Source organism: Corapipo altera, unplaced genomic scaffold (genome assembly GCF_003945725.1).
Source record: "Corapipo altera isolate COAL_440 unplaced genomic scaffold, ASM394572v1 61405, whole genome shotgun sequence".
Taxonomy (NCBI): Eukaryota; Metazoa; Chordata; class Aves; order Passeriformes; family Pipridae; genus Corapipo; species Corapipo altera.
The window spans coordinates 1,765-10,239 of record NW_020885447.1 but is presented as its reverse complement, the minus strand read 5'-3'; the positions used below and the strand labels follow the sequence as shown (position 1 = coordinate 10,239).

At 57.5% G+C, this 8,475-nt stretch overlaps 2 protein-coding genes and 1 long non-coding RNA gene across 3 annotated transcripts in view; all 3 read left to right on the top strand.

Moving 5' to 3' along the window:
* LOC113940518 overlaps positions 1-33 on the top strand; it is a 2,885-nt gene extending 2,852 nt beyond the window's left edge. The window contains exon 8 of the mRNA XM_027631669.1: positions 21-33. Within this exon, the coding sequence (XP_027487470.1) occupies positions 21-33 (13 nt within the window). The remainder of the gene's footprint in view (positions 1-20) is intronic.
* A 52-nt stretch (positions 34-85) lies between these two features.
* On the top strand, positions 86-1,185 carry LOC113940517. The gene is made up of 3 exons (XR_003525460.1): positions 86-129; positions 595-689; positions 1,144-1,185. It is a non-coding gene; the product is annotated as an uncharacterized LOC113940517 (long non-coding RNA).
* Positions 1,186-1,187: 2 nt separating this feature from the next.
* Positions 1,188-4,707, top strand: LOC113940516 (maestro heat-like repeat family member 5). The gene is made up of 10 exons (XM_027631668.1): positions 1,188-1,293; positions 1,489-1,643; positions 2,008-2,143; positions 2,228-2,365; positions 2,573-2,749; positions 3,015-3,170; positions 3,610-3,711; positions 3,983-4,085; positions 4,383-4,442; positions 4,529-4,707. Exons 2-10 carry the CDS (start codon positions 1,579-1,581, stop codon positions 4,663-4,665), a joined length of 1,074 nt encoding a protein of 357 aa, XP_027487469.1. The 5' UTR covers positions 1,188-1,293; positions 1,489-1,578; the 3' UTR covers positions 4,666-4,707.
* Positions 4,708-8,475: the final 3,768 nt, after the last annotated feature.

The window sequence follows — 8,475 nt, the reverse complement described above, 5'->3', positions numbered from 1 at the left end:
TCTGCTCTGGGGAGATCCAGCTCCCGCTCCTAGGAAAGCTGCTGGGGCGTCTCATCCTTTTCCGGTTCTCCGAGGAACAGACAAACTGTGCAGCTTTCCATGCTCTTTTTGCCCTGGCTGACTTCATCTGTAAGTAAAAAAGGCAGAGCAGTGCTGGGCTTCATCTGCTCTATCTCGTGAGAGGTCTGCTTCCTTACCTCCTTTGCCCCTCCCAGCTGCTTCCCAGATTTTCCCAGCTGCCCCTTTGCTGCAGAGGCTGAGTGCTCTGCTCAAGGCCAGGATCTGTTTGCTGCTGCTCTCCTTCCTCCCCTTCCTTTCAGGATCTTGCAGCCCACTGGTTTGTGGGCCCTACAGCCAAAGCTCCTCTTGACTTCCCTGTCCCAAAGCCACGTCTTCCCTGGTGGGGAAGAGCAGATCCCCCACCCTGGCTGGCCCCTCCAGCGCCTGTAGCAAGAAGCTGTTCCTGATGCCCTCCCGAAATCCTGGACTGCTCCTGTCCTGCCCCCTTGCCAGCAGATGCCAGGGTGGTTTGGTGAGCTTGCTGGCAAAGCTGCTCTGCCTTCCTGACTCTTGTGTGTTTGCCCTGGTGTTTAGTGGAATCCAGGCTAAAGGACAGAGCAGACCAAGTCCACCGGGAAGCCGTGACCACCTCCGCGCTGTGTTCTCTGAGCGCCAGGGACTGTGCCAAGGTAAGGAGCTGCGCCCTTGCTGGGACTCCTGTCCATGGCACCAGCAGGGCACTGGTGTGAGCCAAAGGACCCCACAGCAGTGTGGCTGGAGTGCCCTCAGCTCCCTGGGGAGAGGGTTCCCACCGTCCTTGAGCAGGGACAGCACCAGGGCTGCACTCCAGTGGCCCAGCAGCAGCTTCAGCCCCGGCAGGAACTCCAGTGCTCCTGGTCACCAGCAAGTCCCTGGTTCTCAGTGGGGCCAGCAGCCTGTGGCCATGAGCCATCCTCCCCCAGCAGGAGGGCCCTCTCTGCTCATTTTCTGCCATGCAGGGACTGCAGGCACTGCTGCCAGCTTTGCTGTGGGCACTGCTGTCAGCAGTGGTGGGCACGTCCGGCCAGGGCCCCTCGAGCTGCTCAGCCAAGCAGCACCGTCAGGGCACTCAGCGTGACATGTCTTCCTTCCTTGCTGCCATAGGCCTTTGGAAAATACCTGCATCCCCACGAGAGGACAGACATCATCCTCGCAGCCATTGAGGCATTGGGCGATGCCAGCATCCTCGACCAGCAGGTGCCCAGCAGCCTGCTGGATGTGGCCTTGGAGGACCCGGACGTCTGGCTGACGGACGTAAGTGGCCTGTGGCTGCATTGTTGTGCCCTTCAGCCCTCTTGGGCCTTGTTCCTCTCTGCATCCCTCCCTCCCGAGCACACGTGACTCGGGCCCCCCCAAGCCACCTCAAGGCAGCAGAGAGGAATGGGAAGGGCAACTGAGCACATGGCTGCACTCCGGGGGCAGTGCCATCCTCACCTGTATCCCCTGCAGGCGCCCAAGATAGTCAGCAGCATCCTTGAGAGCCTGCCATACTGCAGCACACAGGCAGCGTGGGAGAAAGCAGAGTCGCTCCTTCGCCTGATGACCAACCTGTACCCCACCACAGTGGTCATCCTCCTGTGTAAGGCGGCTCTTCAAGGAGACAGGTACTGGCCCTGATGGCCTTGAGGGTGGGCTTGTTCCCTGTGGGGAGAGGGACCCTGAGACTCTCTGGCTGCCAGAGCCAAGGAACGCTGCGGGACAGCCTGCAGAGTCAGGCCCTCCATCCCCCCACGCTTTCCAGCCCTGCTGGCTGGGCTGGCTTCACAGCAGCAAAAGCTGGCCCAGCCAGCCCAGAGCCAGCCCGGTGCTCCAGCCCCACGGGGAACACGCCCTCAGCCCCGTCCTGCCCGCGCGGGCAGGGCCCCCGGGGACGCGCAGCCAGGGCTCCAAGGGGCAGGTTCTGGGGGGCTGCTCCAGGCCACAGCACTGGGGCTGAGGCAGCCCTGCTGACAGCGCTCTGCCTTCCAGCACTGCGCCGGAGCTGTGGGAGCTGATGTCCTCCATGCCGGAGACGCTGGCCAAGATCTTGGAGGACTTTGCCAACCTGCTGCGCAGACAGTGCTTCCGCTGCTCCGCAGAAGGCCCCCGCACCCAGCCCATGGCTGTGAGTGACCACTAAAGGCCCTGGTCCCCTCCCACCAGCCCTGCAGGCTCTGCCAGCCCCTCACAGCTCTGTTTGCTCCTGCAGTCATCCTCCAGGAAGGCTGAGTGGGAGGAGTTGGCTGAGGAGCCCGACTCTGTCGAGAGCCATCAGGGCTGTCCAAACGTGAGGACGGCCAGGCTGCTGCTGGAAGGGCTCGTCGGGCTGTCGCAGAGAGCCGAGATGGTGAGCAGGGCGGGGTCAGGGGCAGCCCTGTCGGTAAACGGGGGCTGGGGCTGTGTGGAAAGCAGTGGCTTGGCCTGGCCTGGCACTCACAATGTGGGGTGACTGCTCCAAACGCCCTCCCTGCCACAGTGGGGCCTGGGGTGGCTGCCTGAGGAGCTTTTCAGGCACAGCCCTCTTCACCCAGTGGACATTCTCTTCTCTCTACAGGCCAGAAACATTGAACTCTTCCTGCCGGGCATGGTGAAGATCCTGCAAGCTGGCAGCGAAGATGCCAAGATGAAGATCCTGCTGGCCTTGCAAAACGTTCTGTGTCAGCTGAAGAAGAGCAAGGCCAGCTTCATCGCTGTGCAGCTTGTGGGGAGGCTCCTGCCCCTCTTTGACTCGGTAAGGCTGAGGTGGAGCCTGAACCCCTCAGATGGGCGCTGGGCAATGACAGCTGCCCTGCAGCCCAGCCCTGCGAGCAGCACTTGGAGCCAGCTCCACTCCCCTGGGCTCTCCTGGGATGGCTTCTGGGCCGTGCTGCCCAGTGCTCCTTCTTCTGGGATGTGAGGCCGGAGCCGCTGCCCTCCCCGCAGCCATGATGACGGCCCTCTTCACTGTGGGCAGGGAGCTGCTGTTTGCAAAGCTCCCTTTTCCTGCTTCCTGCCAGGAGTGCAGCGAGCTGCGAGAGCTGTCCATCCGCATGCTGACAGAGCTGCTGCAGTTGGTGGTGGGCAGGGATGAGAAGAGGATGAGGAAGGAGGTGTGGTGGGCACTGGTGCCTCTCCTCTTCCGCATGAGCGACCAGGTCCCCAGCGTGGCCAAGGTACAGCGCTGAAGGCTGAGCCCTGACACACAGAGGGCTGAGCTGACACCCCCCAGGGCTCCTGGGCATCGGGGCAAGGGCTGCTGGCAGCGGGCAGCGCTCCCCCAGCACAGCCCGGGGGAAGGTCCGTGCGGAGCCAGCGCCAGCAGGGCCGGAGAAGCTGGCACGGCCCTGTGCAACACCTGCCCTGCCTGCTCCTGCAGGGCTCGGCAGCAGCCCGTGACCACCATGGCCTGAGCAGGGGCATCCCCACAGGCTGTGTCAGAGGCCAGGCCTTTGAGCCTCCACGCCTGTCCCCCAGGGCTGTCCCCAGAAGGCTCCCAGACATTTGGGCTAGGGCATGTCCCAGCTTCCTAAAGGCAGGATCCCCCAGGAACAGAGCCAAGATGTCTCCTTGCCCAGGTCCCCGGGCCATCTCTCAGCTCCTGCTGTCCTGCAGGCCTCCAGGGAAGCCCTTCTTGCTGCCGCCGAGCTGCTGAAGTGGAGGACGCTCAAGCACCTGCTGCAGAGAGAGCGGCTGTGGGAGCTTGGAGCGTGCTTGGTAAGGACAAGCTGAGGGGCCCGGGCTGGGGGAGGGCTGCCCCCATGCCATGTCTGGGCTGGGGGCTCTGCAGCTGGGCAGAGCCTGGAGCTGCATCCCTCTTGCTGCCCTCAAGAACAGAGCCCCAGGGGCTTTTCTGCTGGCCCCTGTCCCTTCCCTGGAGCCAGCAGAAGGGGAGGCCTCTCTGTCCCAGAGTTGCTGGCAGGAGGCACTGCTCCAGCCAACTGCCCCAGTGACAGCCCTGCAGAGACATGCCTTGTTCTCTCTGCAGCTTCAGAACAGCAGGAACAGGGCTGAAGACTTCATCCACCAGAGCCTGCCCTACCTGCAGGACCCTCAGGCCAACGTGCGCCTGGCGGCCGTCAGGTTCATCGGTGAGTGCCAGCCCCTGCGGTGCCTCTGGGGGCAGCCTGGCCCCTGTGCCACTGCTACCCCAGAACGAGGGGCAGTCCTGGGGCTGCCCCAGCCCCAGTCACCCCAGGCAGGGCCTTGCCTCCCTCTGCCAGCCCTGCCCACGCAGCGGGGCTTGGTGGCCGCCTTGCTCAGTCCCACTGCCCTGAGCTTCTGGGGGCTCCTGGGCTCAGCCCTGCTGAGGGGGAGGAGGGTAGGACTGGGGACCCTGCTGCTGGGAGCAGGCTGGGGAGCAGGGGCTAATGGAGCTCTGTGCCCAGGACTCATCACACGGCGCCTGAGGGAGCAGACCACGGACAGTCAGGCTGACATCCTGAGCGGTGAGTGGGGAGCGTGGTCTGTCGGGAATCCAGAGGCTCTCTGCAGACGTGGGGTTTGATCTGGGCTATATTTCTTTTCCTCACAGCACTTCAGCCCTTGGAGAATGACTGGGACATCTCTGTCAGCTCCCTGGCAGTTCAGACAACCTCCATTCTGAGGAGTCCTTGCGTGCAGCAAAGACCAAGAGGCCTCCTGCAAGCACTGCGCTGCTGCTGGCCATGAGCCCGGCAGAGGTGCAGCTTGCATTGGCTAAAGGACTGGGGCTCAATAAAGCTGCAAGAACGTGCCCAAAGCCCTGGTGTCCTTCAGCTGCGCGGTGCTGAGTGTGCCGAGCCGACCGTGTCCTTCCTGGGCTGTCCCACAGGCAGCGGGATGTTCCCCCCTCAGTACCCCTACCCCCAGGCTTGTGGGACAAGCTGACCCTTGGTTTGGGCTTTCCCTGGTAGAAGCCGCCTTGGCTAAAGGACAAGCTGCTGCCCGAGCCTTCTCACTCCATTTCAGGGCCACTGCCAATGTCACCCTGCCCTCTGCCGCTGTGAAGCTATTCCCCCTTGTCCTGTCACTCCAGGCCCTCGTCCAAAATCCCTCTCCAGCTCTCTCAGAGCCTCTTTTAGGAACTGGAAGGGGCTGCAAGGTCACCCCAAACCCTTCTCTTCTCCAGCCTGGGCAGCCACAGTTCTCCCTGTGTCCCCACACAGTGCCCCACTCTGGGACCCCTGTGTCCTCCCAGGCCCAGCACCCCAGGAGGTGACACGGCAGCAAGCCCTGTGCTGCAGCCGTGTGTTGCTTTGGACCTGGCTTCCCGCAAAGTCCCTGAGACCCAGCGAAAAACTTACTTCCCAGAGAGAAAAAAAAAACAACTAGCAGAGCTAGAGCAAAAATATAGATGTACATATATCACAGTCATATCCAGTAAGAATACTCATCATGGCTGGGCTTCGTGAACAAAGATTTGGGAAGGGCTCTACCCATGTTTGTTGTAAGCTCATTGGTGGCTAAAAAGGTCAATATGAGATAGGCATGTCTGGTTGCAAAAGGCACAGCAGAAAGACTCCTTAGGTGGTATATTCTGCAAGGCACGGTTCTTTCTGCGTTGTCTTTTCTCCTCAAGGGTGATCCTGTGTGCGTTCTCAAAAGCATCAGCAGCGTTACAGATGCTGTGTCTCCAGGCCTCCCGATTGGAGGCAAGAGTAGACCAGTTATGATGACCAATATGGCCAAAGCTGAGATGTTGTTTCAGGGAATGCTTGTATCTTTTCTTCAGGGCTCCTCTCTTGCGGTAGCCGGTGGCAAGTTCACCATAAAGCAGGATCTTAGGGAGGCAGTGGTCCTTCATCCTGGAGACGTGCCCTGCCCATTGCAGCTGTGTTCTCAGCAACATGGCCTCAATAGTTGTGACTGCTGCTTGTTCTAGAACAGATGTATTGGTCACATAATCTGACCAGTGGATGTTTAGGATTGTGCAGAGACAGCGTTGATGGAAGCGTTCGAGGAGTCACAGGTGGTGGCGGTAGATGATTCATGATTCAGATCCGTATAAGAGAGTAGACAGCACTATGGCTCTGTAAACACTGATCTTGGTACTTTTCTTCAGGTGTTTATTTCGCCAAAGTCTTTTATGAAGCTTTCCAAATCTCTCTATGCCTTTGCTAACCTGTTGTCTATCTCTCCATCCATCTTACCGTCTGAGGAGATGAGGCTACCCAGGTAATTAAACTGCTGGGCTGATTTGAGCTCTGACTGGCCAATGGTGATATGGGGATGATGGAAGACTTCCTGAGGTGCTGGTTGATAGAGAACTTCTGTCTTCTTTAAGCTGACTTCCAGCCCAAAGAGCTCAGCAGCATCTGCAAAGCAGGATGTTAAATGCTGCAGAACTGCTTCTGTGTGGGAGATGAGGGCAGCATCATCAGCATAAAGCAGCTCCCGGACAAGATGGTTTAAGGTCTTAGTGTGGGCCTTCAGTCGCCTTAAGTTGAATAGGCTTCCATCAGTACAGTATTGAATGTAGATACCGTCCTGATCATTGAGGTCTGCTGTGGCCCTTTGGAGCATCCTGCTGAAAAAGATTGTGAATAGGGTTGATGTGAGAACGCAGCCTTGTTTCACACCACTGGTTATTAGAAAGGGCTCAGAAAGTGCATTGCCATATCTGACTTGGCCGTGTTGATCCTCATGGAGTGAGATGATCATTTTAAGGAACTTGGGGGGACAACCTAAACGTTCCAAAATCTGCCACAGACCTTTTCTGCTCACAGTATCGAAAGCCTTGGTGAGGTTGACAAAGGTTCCATAGAGACCTTTGTTCTGTTCCTGCACTTCTCCTGCAGTTGTCTGAGAACAAACACCATGTCTGTGGTACTCCTGTTGGCTCTGAAACCACACTGGCTTTCAAGTAGAATTCCTTCTGCTCTAGCGGGTATTAATCTGTTCAAGAGTATTCTTGCTAGGATTTTGCCAGCAATGGAGAGCAGAGTAATACCACGTAATTTGAGCAGTCTGATTCAGTACCTTTCTTCTTATACAAAGTGATCATGACTGCATCACGAAGGTCTGATGGTAGTTCGCCTAGTTCCCAAGAGCGCACCACAAACTCATGAAATTTAGCATGGAGTGCAAGGCCCCCATGTTTCCAGACTTCAGGTGGAATTCCATCAACCCCAACTTCTTGGCAGCAACTTCCTGATGAAATCCCTCAGTGACCAGCCCTTGAACACCACTAGAGAACATCTTTTTTATGTCTCTGTACAAAGGGACAAAATGTAATTTCAAGTTCTTTGTGGATGATGCCTGGTTTGAGGACACATATTGGGGTAGGAACTCCAATAAAATGAATTCACTCCTCTTTTATTCCCCACCAATACAAGGAGACAAAATACAAAGAAGGTATAAATGAAAACATAAGAGTTTGCTGATGAGAAATATAGCAGCAAAAACGGCAATACCAACAGAACAGTTCAAAGTAACAGCAGAGAGAGAAATTGCCTCCTCTCTCCCCCCCTGCCCCAACTCCCTTTTCTAAAGAGATACAAACAGGGATCAACACGTGCCTCCCTTCCCCCTTTTCCCTCTGAATGAACAAAGAAAAAAAAAAGAAAACCACGGTAAAAGGGATCAAAGCAAAATGTGGGAAACTCTCTGGTCTGAGATCAGTTGTGCTGCCCAAGAACACGCTGACTCCAGAGGTGTCCAAGCGGGGCAGAGCCGGCGACTCCAGTCCCTGCGGTGGCGGGGGGGAGGCAGCGGCTCTGCTTGATTCCATGGAGTTCTGTGGAGGCACAGTGAGTGCCATGAGACTCTTCAGTGTCACAGTGGTCCCTTGGTTCCATGGGGTTCTGAGATGTCTCAGAGTTCCTTTTGTTCCAAAGAGTCATGGAATGGGCCCTTGTCACAATGGCCCCTTGGTTCCATGAGATTCCACAGTGTCCCTGCATTCCTTTGGTTCCATGAGGCCCTGCAGTGTCACAGTGCCACTTGATTCCGTGACATTACAAAGAATCAGAATGGCCCCTTGATTTAAGACCAACTGCACATGGGGCTGCCTTGGGGGGAGTGTGGGCACCCAGACAAGGGAGTTGTCATCCCCCTGGACTCAGCCCTGGGGTCACCACATCTGGACTGGTCTGTCTGTCTGTGAGGTTCCCCATCCTGGAGGAATGAGGAAGAACTGGAGAGGGTCTAGAGGAGATGTGACAGGATGGAGCTTTTCTCTGTTTTGGAAATAGAATGAAATCTCCACAAAGAGTAGCATGGAAGGTTCAGACTGAAGGTGAGGAAAAAGTAATGTCACTCAACGGGGACCCTTGTGGTGCAAGAGGTCCCCCAGAGGGAGTCAGGATCAGCCCATGGCTTTGTGTTGCAGGGAACAGCCAGAGCTGGTGCAGAGACATCAGGGAGGGTCTAGAGATGCTGCTGGGAGGGGGGTGGGAAAGCAGGAGGGGTGTGTGCAGCCTGCAAGGCCAGAGCAGCAGCAGGGCCAGGGCAGGACAGCCTGCAGGAGAGATGGCCAAGGGCTCTGGCAGGGCTGCAAGG

Coding starts and splice junctions, on each gene's coding strand:
- LOC113940516 (XM_027631668.1), top strand. CDS start 1,579: ATGACCAACCTGTACCCCACCACAGTGGTCATCCTCCTGTGTAAGGCG. Junction 1,644..2,007: donor GCGGCTCTTCAAGGAGACAG/GTACTGGCCCTG, acceptor TCTGCCTTCCAG/CACTGCGCCGGAGCTGTGGG. Junction 3,712..3,982: donor GGGAGCTTGGAGCGTGCTTG/GTAAGGACAAGC, acceptor TTCTCTCTGCAG/CTTCAGAACAGCAGGAACAG.